Below are 14,394 nucleotides of genomic sequence, written 5' to 3'. Positions count from 1 at the left end.
ATGTAAAAAAACCCTTTGTCAATAGGAAAATCAAAGTTACCCTGAATAATTAACCAAGACTCTGGCATAATTTCCTGTTCTCCAGTGCATTGGGAATTATCAAGAACTTGCAGTCAAGCTTCCAAGGGAGAATCTCAAAGGAGAGAAACATTCATAAATTTTTCTGACTGCACTCAAGTTATTCATCATGTTGGAGGATGCAAAGCCATATATCCTTTCAGGTGAGTAGATGGCACTGATCACCTGATCACTAGACTAGCTAGCTGCAGTGACAATTTTTGATGCCTGTCTTCAATTTAAATTTGAGAAATGAGAATAATCACCAATGTCAGACTCAGTAAATTATAACACACATATTAATAAGAACTTTTTATGATGATATTTTCTAGTAAAGTGTCTTTCCACAATTATTTTGTACTTTAAGGATCGTAAGCTTCCTAATTTTTGTTTGTTATGATTTTGATATTTATATGAGGACTCTAAATCATATGAGGTAGACCTTCTGCGGTAGGTATAAGCAATTTTGGAAAGTTCCACCTACAATGTCATCTAAGCAAAATGCTGATGGTCGAGAGAAACTTACGGATGTTCCGTGAGTACCTGTGCCTCAATTACAATAGATTTCTAATAAGACCTCCAATTATTCAGTAATATGATATATTCACTATCTCTTATTAACATGCAGAGTTTCATTTGTGCTATGGATATTTGTGACCTTGTTTTACTAATATCCTACAAGAGACTGGACTTTACACAATTCCCCCAAGAGCAAACCCTGAAGTGAAGACTTGGGTATATTATGTTTATTTGGTAAGTTATTTCAGGAAACAAAAATGAGGAAATGAGGAAGAAAGAACTGGAAAGGGAGGAAGCCAATGATGTGTGAATAGAGTGTGGATTACTGCTGGAGCAGCTAAGGTTTTATTACTGAAGATGCTGCGAAGTGCCCTTCAGGGATCTTCTAGAAGGCTAGGAAAGCTTGGTCGTTCATCCACTGATTCGTGTCCCTTATCAATCTAGCACTGCTCTTCGATGCGTTAAATCTCAGGCACTTCCAGCCTGCCTTGCATATAGACCGAGCAAGCTCTCAAGATGGTTTGTAAAATAAGTAAAACACTTGAAACCTACATAATTTTATTAACTAATGTCACCCCAATAAATTAAAAATAAAAACAAGAGATGAGAAGCTGCTAGCATTCTTGAAAATGTCTACTGAATTTTTAGGCTACGTCAGAGGTGGCCCAAAGTGACAAGAAATGGGGAGACAGATGTGTCTGCTATAGTGATATTTGCAAGACCAAGATGATGGCAAAGCCAAAATAATATACAATAGACTCTTTGACTTAGACAAATATGTCCATGGCACCATAATGATAGGATATCTTTTGCCCCTAATATCTTTGCATTAAATTTCTTTTCATATGGATCATGAGGATAAAACCTGGGAGGTATCTCTAAACACACTTATAGTGTAGGCAAAGCCAAGTTTTAAATCAGTACACTTAAAGGGTCCAGGAAGATCAATTCTTGGAAAAATTATTAATTGGGTACATGCATCCTACAGTCAATATTGGTGAAAGTATAACTCCTTAAACACTTCAGAGTTCTCAACTTGGTTATTCACTTCTTCTCTTGTAATGTGCCGAAATGCATTAGGGGAAGTTTTCTTCTTAATCTGTTGTTCTTCATGTTATAAATCACATGTATCAAAAGTGAAGAGGGAAAAAATTGTTTGAAGGTTGGAAAGAAAAAAGTAAGAGACCTACCCACACCTCTCCACGAGTCCCAGTCACATGACACATGTGCAACACAAACCACGTCACTCGACTCACTCAATTTTGCCAACATGTTTGAGAATCTAGCATAATGGCATATAATTATAATGAAGAAGTACAGTTTTTAAAAATCTTCAACAATTATGACAAGGCACATTAAAGTTGTTTGGGGATTGGCATTGAATCCCACAGCCAGCAAGTTTACTGCTGCACGTCTGAAGTTACAAAATGTGGATAATTTCTACGTAAGATTTGCCAAGCAGTACATTTTGTCAGATTTCAAAGCTATGACTGGAAAACATTAATGTTGGTTTTACATCTGTCGCTGCCACATAATTGTAGAGTTAGTGGTCTCTTATTAAGATAATGTAGTGTATTTCACACACCAAGGAATGGAAACATATAGAGGGGCACATGGCATTTTTAGCTGTGTTGGATGAGAGAAGTATGTTGTGTGTCCTTGTTTTATCATTTTAAAATAATATGTGTATATTTCTATTGATTCTAACTACCCAAAGGCTGCTGAGCTTGACATATTTTTAGAGCCATTGAAAAATATACAACAAACCCTCCGCCAAAATTATACTTAATGGTGAAAAAATAAAATTCTTTACTTCTTATTGAACTTCTTATATCTCTCACCTCCTTGAATGATAATATGCTGTTCTGAATGTGACCATTTCATTTTTCTCAGTTGAGGTGATTTTCAAAATTTTAAAGAATATTTAGTTGAGATTGGTAGGTTGCATTTGCAAGGGAGGACATCCTTGAGCTTCAAGTCCAATTCCTATGTCCTGATAAAACTCTGAAGTCTGCTTCTTTCACTAAAGAATCATTAAAGGAGTTAATAATGATTTCTCTAGAGATTGGGACTAAAGTTACAGGGTCAGTAGGCAGAGTGCTATATGAATTTTTATTATAATTACTTTTAACATTTATTTAAAATCTATTTAAACATGTGTCTTTTAAATAAAAAACATTTTCAAAAAATATCAGGATTCCAAATGTAAGCTAAACTTATTTCTTTTTTAATTAAATGTATTGAGATGACACTGGTTAATAAAAGTATACAGGTTTCAAGTGTACAATTTAATAAAATGTTATAGGTATATTGTATTGAATGTTCACCACCCAAAGTTAAATGTTCTTCCATCATCATATATTTGACCCCCTTTGTCCTTACCCACCACACCTTCTTTTCCCCTTCCTTCTAATAACCTCTAATCTATTGTCTTTGTCTATATTTCTTTATATTTCTAATGGTATTCTGTTGACAGAACCATAAAGGATTGTATATACTTGGCAATGATAAGCAGTATGTGGCACACAAAATAAAATGGTTTCTGCATATGTTAGGTTACAATGGTTTCTAATTGTAGTTCTACTTTTAATGATGGAGGTGGTTCTCAGTTTAAATCATTGCATCTAAAAACCTTGGATTTGAGTTACCCATGATGGGTTTCCATACTAAAAGTTTACCAGATGGTATCTTCTGAAATCTAATGACTCTTCTGATGGTTTTCCCCACAGTAATTTCCCTTAATGGCCTAGATGGAACAGCAAAACCTAACAGTGCTGAAAGAATTCATTCTCATGGGAATCACAGACCACCCTGAGCTGCAGGCCCCCTTCTTCGTGGTTTTCCTCATCATCTATGTGGTCTCAGTGGTGGGCAACCTAGGCATGATCATCCTGACCAAGGTGGACTCCAGGCTGCAGACACCCATGTACTTCTTTCTCACACACCTGGCATTTACTGATCTCAGTTATTCAACAGCTGTAGGACCAAAAATGCTAGTAAATTTTCTTGTAGATCAACATACAATCTCCTATAATTGGTGTGCTACCCAACTCACTTTCTTCAATACATTTATGACTAGTGAACTTTTTCTTCTGTCAGCAATGGCTTATGACCGTTATGTGGCCATCTGCAACCCTCTGCTCTACACAGTCATCATGTCACAAAGATTATGTCAGTTGCTGGTGGCAATATCCTATCTATATAGTGTTTTTTTGTCTTTGATGTTCACCATAAAAATATTTATTTTGTCATTTTGTGGATACAATGTCATCAGGCACTTCTACTGTGATATTCTACCATTGATAACTTTGCTGTGCTCAGACACACATGAAATTAAATTATTAATTCTCATATTTGCAGCTTTTAACTTTGTTTCATCTCTTCTGATAGTCCTTGGGTCTTACACCCTAATTCTTGCTGCCATCCTCAGGATGCACTCTGCAGAGGGCAGGCACAAGGCCTTCTCCACCTGTGGATCACACCTGACAGTGGTGGCTGTATTCTATGGTACTATTTTCTTTATGTACATGCAGCCCAAGTCCAAAGTTTCACTTGATACTGATAAAATGGCCTCTTTATTTTACACTTTGGTGATACCCATGCTGAATCCCATGATCTACAGTTTGAGGAACAAAGAGGTGAAAAATGCCCTAACTAGAACCTGGACCCTGTGTGTAAATATCCTATTGAAAATTCATTGTAAGATATGCTAGACACAGATTATGTATTAGTCAACGTATATATATATAACTGGATTGTTTAACCATGTGCTTTTAGCTCCATGGGATGAAGAAGATTCAATGTGTGATAAGCACAGAAATAAATAAAATTATTCATTATTTTCAAACAAAGTGTATCATTAACAGATGACTACACTGTTCCTAATTCAAATAGTAACCTTTACTCTCAAGTTTAGATCATGTGCCATTCTTACATATTATCACATGTAGTCTATTTGCTGCCGCTAAATATTTACTTATATAAAGCCAGTCTGTATATACATTCACAATTTTATCTGTAGTTCCTAACATGGTAAAGGGACAATGAAAAAAATGCCCAATAGATTTTATATAAGTGTATTCATTCAAGGAAATAAACATGTACTGTTAAGTTTAACAACAAAAATCACTCGCTCTATAGGACTTAGAGAAAACACAAAGTACAGGTAGAATAAGAAGTGGGCTATATAGTATGATAGATGGTATTGAGCAATATGAAAATGAAATAAAGCAAGTAACCAGAATGGATTTCTAATTTTAGCTAAGGTTTTCATTGAGACCTCAGTGACGATGACGTTTAAAAGAACGCTGGAGAAGTTCAGTGAGCGGACTATATGGACATGTAGAGGCAGAGACCTAGGCTGTCAATGAAACAGTTCTTAAGTGAGGATATTAATGTTATGTTAAGTAACATCAGAGGCAAAGACTGTTGGAGCATGAAATGTGATTAGGAAGTGGAGGAAATAAGGATAGACTTGTAACAGATTTTGACCTTAGGAACATATAGACCCTTGTAAAACTTGTCCTTTCTTCTGATTGATAAAAAAACGCCTGGAGGATTTAGTGTGAAGGAGTTATTTAATGTATCTTTTGTTAAATGACAACTCTGACTGCTGTGCAAAGAATAGACTGTAGAATACCAAGACTTGGAAATGGGAAATCAAGCAGGAGTTTATTCCTGGTAATTTGGGAGAGAACAGAGGCTTAGCAAGTATGAAAAATCAGAGATGAGAAATGTTGGCATATTTGTAAGAAGAGGTCAATAATATTTCTTCATATTTATGTGGTTTATCAGTGGCTTGAATAGAAGATTAATAATTTTAAAAGAATAGAAAAACAAGTTCCAGAGCTCGCCTGAAGGCATAATGAATACTCTTTCTGCTTCCAAATTATATGGTGTAACAGAAACTGAACTTAACATCTCATTTAAAAGAAAAAAGAAAAAGAAAACAAAACATAAAGAAAGAGATAAGAAACAACAGTTTTGAAAACATTGACATCAAGCGATGAAGGACAGTTTCCCTGAGAGATGAGGAACAAATGAGGTGATTCCTATGATTGCCCATCCTTCTTGGTCTAAGAGAGATTCCAAGCTTCATTACCATATGGGCAAACTTATGTGAAACCTAGAAGAATTCAGTTGAAGAGTCAGATTTGAGAGTCCAGTGAGATCAAGGTAGCTAAATTTGCAAGACAGAGTACTAAGGATGAGGAGCTTCATAGAGAAAGGAAAGTGGATCTCTGCAAAGAATCCTTCTCAGTTGCTCCACAGAACTACTGATCAGTACAGACAACTGGTAAGCAAACACCTAAGACTAAAGAAAAAAATTCAGCTGAAAAGATTAAAGATAGCAGTGCCCAGAACTCAAACAGAGGCAGGAATTGTGCCAATTTGTTGCACAGAGTAGAAAAACTCATAATTCATGAAGGTCTACTCCAGCAGAGGAGAATAATTAACCCTAAAGTGAGCATTGCTCTGTGTCCATCTAAGAAATGATAAAAGCAAAATCTGAAATCACACACACACATACACAGACCTCAGTCCTTGCTCCCAAAGGCTCTCAAATATTGGACAAGGTCCACCCACATTCTGGAGTATAACTGGCTGTAATCAAATGTACTGATTAAAATGTTAACCTCATCTTTAAAAAAATCTTCACAGCAACATCTAGACCAAGCTTTGACTAAAGAACTAGGCACCATAACCTAGCCATTGGACACAAAAATTACACATCAAAGCAGAAAAAAAAAAAGAAAGAAAGTTAATCAAGGGTAAAAAGTAAGAACGTAATATAAAAAGGAAAAAAATAAATCTAACTCTCTGGTGGATACATATAGGCAATTAATACACAGCCCACTTTGTATGCTGCTAAGCTTTGAAATTCTTCAGGGACAATCAAGAAATTGTTTGGCATATCTAACTTTAAATGTAGAATATGTCGAATTAAATTTGTTTGACAGACTAAAAACCTAATGAATTGTAATATTTCATGAATTAATCTCTCTAAAATTTTCCAAACCCATTTAGATATTCTGAAAAGAACTCAAGATATTTTTAAAGGACACAGATCATAATCAAATATAATTATTTTATAATTTGTTTTGTTTGATTTGTTTTTCAAATACTTAGCATTAGATTATCCTTTCTGAGTAAATATTTAGTTTTTTGCACTGCTTTTGGAAATCTAATTTTTTGATAGTCTATGTTTTTCTACTCAAAATTCTGTGGTTAAAATGGGAAATGATAAGAAAATAAAATATAATTTTTCTTTTACAATATTATACTTGGTTATATATTGTTGATTTTGGATTCGGTGAAGTAAAAACTAATTAGCTATTATTTTAAAGTAACAATTAGATAACTTCATTAAGATCAGTAATTAGAGGGAAGATTTTTAGTTTTTCACCATTGAGTATAATGTCAGCTGAGGGTTTGTCATATATGGACTTCTATACCGATTTTATTAAGTGTTTTAATCATAAATGGATGCTGTATCTTGTTGAAGGCTTTTCCCGCATCTATTGATATGATTATATGCTTTTTATTTTATAATTTGTTTATATGGTGTATCACATTAATCAATTTGTGCATGTTGAACCATCCACGTGCCCTTGGGAAGAAGACCACTTGATCGTGGTGTATAATCTTTTGAATATGTTGCTGTATTCAGTTCGCTAGTATCTTATTTAGGATTTTTGCATCTGTGTTCCTGAGATATATTGGTCTGTAGTTTTCTCTTCTTGTGTTATTTTTACCAAGTTTTGGTATCAGGGTGATATTGGCCTCATAAAATGAGTTGGGAAGTATTGACTCCTCTTTGATTTTTTGGAAGAGTTTGAGGAGAATAGGTACTAAATCATCTTTGAATGTTTGGTAGAATTCACGGGTGAAGCCATGTGGTCCTGGACTTTTACTTTTTGATAACTTTTTAATGATTATTTCAATTTCCATACTGCTGATTGGTCTATTTAGATTTTCCAGTTCTTCTTGATTCAGACTGAGAAGATTGTAGTTTTCTAAGTACTGGTCCATTTTTTTTTAGATTATTAAATTTGTTGTTATATACTTTTTTATAGTATTCTTGTATGATCCTTTGTATTTCTGCTATGTCAGTCATAATTTCCCCTCTTTCATCCCTGATATTCTTTATTTGTGTCCTTTCTCTTTTTTCTTTAGTGAGTCTAGCCAGGGATTTGTCAATTTTATTAACATTCTCAAAGAACCAGCTCTTTGTTGCATTTATTTTTTCTATTTTTTTTTTGTTTTGTTTTCAAATTCATTTATTTCTGCTCTAATTTTGATTATTTTTTCCATCTGCTGACTTTAGGCCTCATTTGTTCTTTCTTTTCTAGTTTTTTAAGATGAAGAGTTAGGTTTTTTATTTGGGCTCGTTTTTGTTTTTGGAGATATGCCTGTAATGATATGAACTTTCCTCTTATGACTGCTTTTGCCATATCCCAAAAGTTTTCATATGCTTTACTATCATATCATTCTTTTCTATGTATCTCTTGATCTCTCTTTTTATTCTTTAGTAGCATGTTGTTTAATCTCCATGTATTTTTGGTTCTTTCTGCTTTCTTTTTGCAGTTGATCTCTAGTTTCAAAGCATTATGATCAGAGCATATGATTGATATGATTTCAACCCTCTTATATTTGTAGAGGCTATTTCTGTGTCCCAGTATGTGGACGATTCTTGAGAATGTTCTATGAGAAGAATATATAGCAGCTGTTTTGGGATGAAAGCTCTGTAGATGTCAATTGTGTCCAGTTGGTCTAAGGTATCATTTAAGGATGTTATTTCCTTATTGATTTTCTGTTTGGATGATTTGTCCATATCCGACAGTGGTGTATTTAGGTCCCCTACTACGATGGTGTTTTGGTCTGTTTCTCCCTTTAGTTCTGTTATTAATTGCTTTACATATTTTGGGGTTCCCTGATTGGGAGCATAGATATTAATGTGTTATATTTTCTTGTTGCAAGATTCCCTTTATCATTATGAAGTGTCTCTCAGTATCTTTCTTTACCTGTTTTATTTTGAAGTCATCTCTTCCGATATTAGTACTGCTATTCCTGCTTTTCTCTGAAAGCCATTTGCTTGAAATATCATTTTCTACCCTTTCACTTTGAGTCTATATTTGTCTTGGAGCTGAGACGTGTCTCCTGGAGGCAGCATATGGCTGGGTTTGGTTTTGGATCCGTTCTGCAACTCTATGACATTTCATTAGTGAGTTTGGTCCATTTACATTTAGGGTGATTATTGAGATATGAGGTCTTCTCATAGCCATTTTATCTTATGCTTTCTGGTAACTCGGTGTTTCCATTGCTTACTTGCCCTTGTGTTTCTGTTTTCTTTATTTGTTTGGCTTTTATGGGTTTTGCCTCTAGCTCTTCTTGTTTTATGTTATATACTTCATTTCTGAATCTTTGGTGTGCGGTTACCATTACAAATAGGAAAAGGATAGTTACATATATACAGTCGTCTATTTTCTTCTACGTGTGCCTTATCTCCAAACCTGGATCTTTGAATCCTCTCCTTTTCTGACATTGTTATCTCAATTTGTCCCTATGTATGCTGAAAGTTCATTACTATCTTGCTTTAGCAATTCTCTTCTTATTATTTAAGCTTATAGTGCTCTGTTCTTAGTAAGGATTGCACTCCTCTGCTTTATTTGCCTTATAGTCACTTTACCCCTAATTATTTGTTTTTCGTTGTTATTTTGTTTTAGGTGAGATGACCACTTTCAGTATTTCCTGCAGTGCAGGCCTCGTAATGGAGAATTCCCTCAATTTTTGTATGCCTGGAAAGGTCTTAATTTCTCCTTCATATCTAAAGGAGAGGTTAACTGGATACATTATTCTAGGCTGGTAGTTCCTTTCACTTAATAGGTTAAATATTTGATTCCATTCATTTCTGGCTTGTAAGGTCTGCACTGAGAAGTCTGATGATAATCTAATAGGTTTTTCTTTATAAGTTACCGTTTTCTTCTTTGCTTCCTTGAGAACTCTATCCTTGCTGTTGATTTTTGATAACTTTAATAGAATGTATCTTGGTGACAGCCTTTTTGGGTTGAGAAAATTGGGAGTTCTGTTAACTTCTTGAATTCCAAGCTCCAGCTCACTTTTTAGATTTGGGAGATTCTCATCCACTATTTGTCTGAAAATGCTTTCTAGTCCCTGATCCTTTTTCTCCCCTTCGATAATACCCATTACATTTATGTTTCCTCTCCTGATAGTATCTGCTAGTTCTTGTATTTCTCTTTCATTGTTTTTCATTCTTCGGTTTCTCTCTTTTTCCTTCTGATTTATTACTAGATTTCTGTCTTTGATATCACTTATCCTGTCCTCTATTTGGTTGACTCTTTTTCTCAAGCTTGCTATTTTATTTTTCCACTCTTGTAGTATGTTTTGTATCTCCAGAATATCTATTCTGTTCTTATAGAAGGTTTCAATCTCCTTGCTCTGCTCATCTAGTTGGTTTTACAATTCCTGAAATTCTTGATATGACTCATTTCAGAACTCACTGAGCTTTTTCAGAAGTACCATCCTGAATTCTTTGTCATCCAAGTCATATATTTCTATGTCTGTAAGCTTATTTTCTGGAGAGTTTTCTCTTTCTTTCTGAAATGGCTTGTCACCTTGGTTGTTCATGGTATTTAGTAGACTATTTCTCTGCCTTGGCATTAATGGAAGAGTATTCTGTTGTTTTTCCAGAAAGAAGATTTATTATATAAAGATCTCTTTTTAGCTTGCTACAAAGAAGGTGCTTTTCTCCTGGTTTCTAGTAGGTGATGCCTAAGCCTCTTGGGTCCCTGCTTTATATAAAGCCAAAATAAAGTTTTTTTAATTTTCTTGTAGAAATTTAATCACACTCACAATTCTCAGCTTTAGTCCCTGTCACTGTTAGCAACAGTTTTGATAGCATTTGCTCAGATTCCCCTGGGCTCCATGGTGGTCAGTCTTGGATGGTAGGGGATGGGTCCCTCTGGATTGGGAGTTGGGGGTTACGTCTCAACCTCGGTTTTGCAATTGTGGCCAGTAAAAATTAACTGTTGTTTCTCCACGGCCCCGTCCCTCTTCTCTGCTTTCTGCCATGATGACTGGGCATTGCTGCCGGGGAGTAGAAGTCCTGGCACTTCCAGGCAGGGTTGTTCAGGGAAGTCACCACACCTTCCCCACTCCCTCTCCTCCTGCAAGGAGTTTCACAAGCTGTGAGTGGCAGCTTCTTTATTTTTCCCAGTCCACCACCTAACACCTGGGATCCTGACCTGTGGTAGCTCTTATGCTCAGATCTCACGCTCAGCTCTGCTGGTGTGCAGTCTGGGTGTCTTTTGTTGAGTTTTAGATGTTCATCTTATTGCTGTTTCAAGGGGAGAGATCTGGGGACATCTCTCACTCTGCCATGTTTCCCAGCTCCATGATTCGGTGATTTCTTTTAAATATGTCAATTTCATTATAAATTTAACATACCCATATAATTGAACTTTTGTCATCATATATATTTATTTTTAAAAATTAGCAAATATTGGACCATGACACGAACATTATGACTACATCACTGAAAAACATTGTTGACTAGAGCCTTAAACTAGATATATTATCTTTCAACTACATTTACTACATTTACTTTGTGATTATTAATATAATTCACTTAAATATTTTTCTATCAGATTAAATCAAATTATATTACGATTCTAATTTTCCCTCTGTGTACTCTTTATGTGTCTCATTAGAAGACAAAGCTTTGTGAGCTGTATAAATTGTTGATAACAACAGAAAAAGGAAAAATGCAAAAACGTATACACAGATCACCACACTTCCATATGCTACATTGCAGGGGGCTTATTTTGTTTTGGGTAAATAAAATAATGAAGGATTACAATTATAAATACTTGTTAATTTCTCTTAAAACTGTCATTTCTGTTAGATGGGCATGACTGAATCGATATTAGTACATACTGAAGAGACCCAGCATTATAAAAAGAAAATGTCTATGATTCTTGAAGAATTTAATAATATAGAATCAACTTTTCTAATTAATATAAACCCACTTTCAAAAATATTACCAGCCAGAAGAGAGAAAGAGCAATGACTGGGATAGTTTCTTAAACTATATAAATGTCTAACCAATGTACTGTATACTTGAACAGCAAATCCATGTTTAGGCACATTATGAATATGGTTTGTTTAGGTTGCCTATATCCACTTATTCAACATTGATAAAACCCATAGGAGATGCCCAAAGGGGAATATGCTCAGTCGCCTTCTAATTCAAAGCAGCAACATGATGATTTAAATAACAAAAAAAGTAAATGGTTCTGGAGTAATATCCTATGTGTTGATATTTATAAAATGAACAAAGTTATTTGTCTGTTTTAAAATGATGCCCTAAGGGAAAAAAAAACACATATGTTTTGACAGTAGATAAGAAATTATATAGCTCTGACACTTGGCTGGCACTAACTTCTCTGAGAACCAATGTCCTCATCCTGGCAAAATGAGCCATTTTATATTGCAACATTCTGTAAAAAATGGTAAAGTATGATAACATGAAGCCACAATATACCTCTTGCAGAATCTAATAGATGCATTTATAGTCAATCAAATTCATTGCACTTTTACTCTGTTTAAATGATAAAGTGCTGTTATTTAAATGAATAAAATATATATTTAAACTTATTAGAAGATTATTAGTAGTAATAATAAATTACAAGTAATAAAAACTCCCCCAAAATGCATTACAAGTTTAAAGCTCTGTAGGACTTTATAAGTCATGTTATTTTGTTGATCCTGAATACCAATCCACAGTTTACTCAGATTAAATAAAAATCATCTATCAATCAATCGATCAATCAATCGATATATGCACAAACAATAAGCACATGCACAGATGCACCTAGGACCAAAAGAGAAAAATTTAACATTAATAGACAGGTGGCCCAGTAAAATTTTATTTTTCATCAGTTATCCAGAAGCTCCCCACCCTTACCCAGGCTCAATCAGAGTATTACAAAAAGACTGTGAGAAACTGTGAGTTATAAATCACTCAGGATCTCAGGAATATGAAAAGGACAGGGCTTCACCTGGAGGGAAAAATGCAAAGGAGAATATCATTTAAGTAGGGCAGGTACACTAGGGAGGAAATCGCCAACAGGGAGGTAGCTTCTGGAAGACGTAGGCAAGTACTTCAGAAAGTACTGTTGCAGCAATATCTAATGTCTAAAGTGCACAGTATGCCTCCAGCTGGCAAGAACTGTTTGGACATAAGAAACAGCAGGTAGAAAGTACTCCTGAAGCAAGCTTAGATCTGAGAATTAAAATGGCCACACAATAATATTTTAAGACCATTATAACAACGCGAGAACACCCCAGAAGCCTCCCGTATTCTGTCTTCGAGTCACTATCTCCCTTGTAAAGATAATCTTATTCTGAAGCAATGATTAATTTAGGTAATTGTTAGTTTTTTTAAAAGTTGGGATCATTGAGTTTTAATATAATACAGAAAATTTACCATTTATAAGTGTCAGTAGTATGAAATTTAATGGACATATGTGATTGTGTAAACACAATCACATTACAGATCATTTTTGTCTCCTTAAAAAGTCTAAACTGTTTTGTAGTCACTCAACTCCTTTTACCCCTCGGTTCTGACACAAACGGATGTATCAGATGTGTTCTTCATTGTCACAACTTTGCCTGGTACAGAAGGTGATAGAAGAGAAATAAAATCGTATGCAACCTTTGGAGTTCAGTTCCTTTCACTCAGCAGGATGTATTTGAGAGTCATCTTTCTCCGGCACTTATCGTTCCTCTTAATTGTCGGATTGTATTCCATATTAAAGCTGCACCAAGTTAGTTTATCCATTCAATAGTTGCTGGACATTTGGACTGTTTCCGGTTTTAGAATATAGTGACTAGAGCTGCTATAAACATTGGCGTACAGGTCATTGTGTAGACACATGTTTCCTTTTGTCTCAGGTAAATAACACAGTGATTTTGCTGCACCCTTTTGCTTTCCTACCAGAATGGATGAAAACATCAGTTGCTCTGCATCGTTGTGAGCCCTTTGGACTCTCATTTATTATTATACTTTTAAAATTCTAGTCATTCAGATGACTAAGAGCAGGGAACACGATGTGGTTTTAAATCATATTTCCTTAATCACAAATGATGTCAAATATTTTTTATATGCTTAATTCACATCTATGTATCTTCTCTGATAAAATGTCTGTTCAAATTTATATCCATTTTTTATTGTTTATCTTTCCTTTTGTTTTTATATTTTTGAGATTTTAGGGTTCTTTATATATTCTGGGTTCATGTTCTTTATCAAATAGCTCTCTAGCAAATACTTTGTATAAGTATGTGTTTTCTTCATTCCTTCAACAATGTCTTTCACAAAGCAGATTTTAAGTGTGATGAAGTACAATTTATCATTTTTTGCTCCTATTGTTCATGCATTATGCATTTTATACAAAAACTTGTGACTAAACTATGGCCACGCAAAAGTTGTCATAGTTTTCCTTTAGAAATGTTATAATATTAGATTTTATATTAAGATCCAAGATTCATTTTGAGACAACTTTTATATGTGACAATTCCATATATAATACAAAAAATGATTCAGTCAATATCTCTTTTTTGTGTGGCATAAAGCTCTTCTTCATATTCAGCATCATAATATGTAGCATAAAAAAAAAAAAACAATTATCCTTCTCCATGGATTTTCTTTAGCAACTTTGTCAAAAATCAATTGATTTTTGGCTCTACTGCTGAAGAATCTATTCTGTTCCATTGATGTAGATATCTATTTCTTCACCA

At 34.5% G+C, this 14,394-nt stretch overlaps 1 protein-coding gene across 1 annotated transcript; it reads left to right on the top strand.

The window, feature by feature from the left end:
• The first annotated feature begins 3,326 nt into the window (after positions 1 to 3,326).
• Positions 3,327 to 4,234, top strand: LOC120609464 (olfactory receptor 8K3-like). Its single transcript, XM_039872390.1, is given in 2 exon segments — positions 3,327 to 4,151; positions 4,154 to 4,234. Coding segments are annotated over 2 exon segments (906 nt in total).
• Positions 4,235 to 14,394: the final 10,160 nt, after the last annotated feature.

Source organism: Pteropus medius, unplaced genomic scaffold, assembly GCF_902729225.1.
Source record: "Pteropus medius unplaced genomic scaffold, Ma_sr-lr_union100, whole genome shotgun sequence".
Lineage (NCBI taxonomy): Eukaryota > Metazoa > Chordata > Mammalia > Chiroptera > Pteropodidae > Pteropus > Pteropus medius.
Note: the sequence above shows the minus strand (reverse complement) of the source record. Positions and strands in the feature narration are given on the sequence as shown.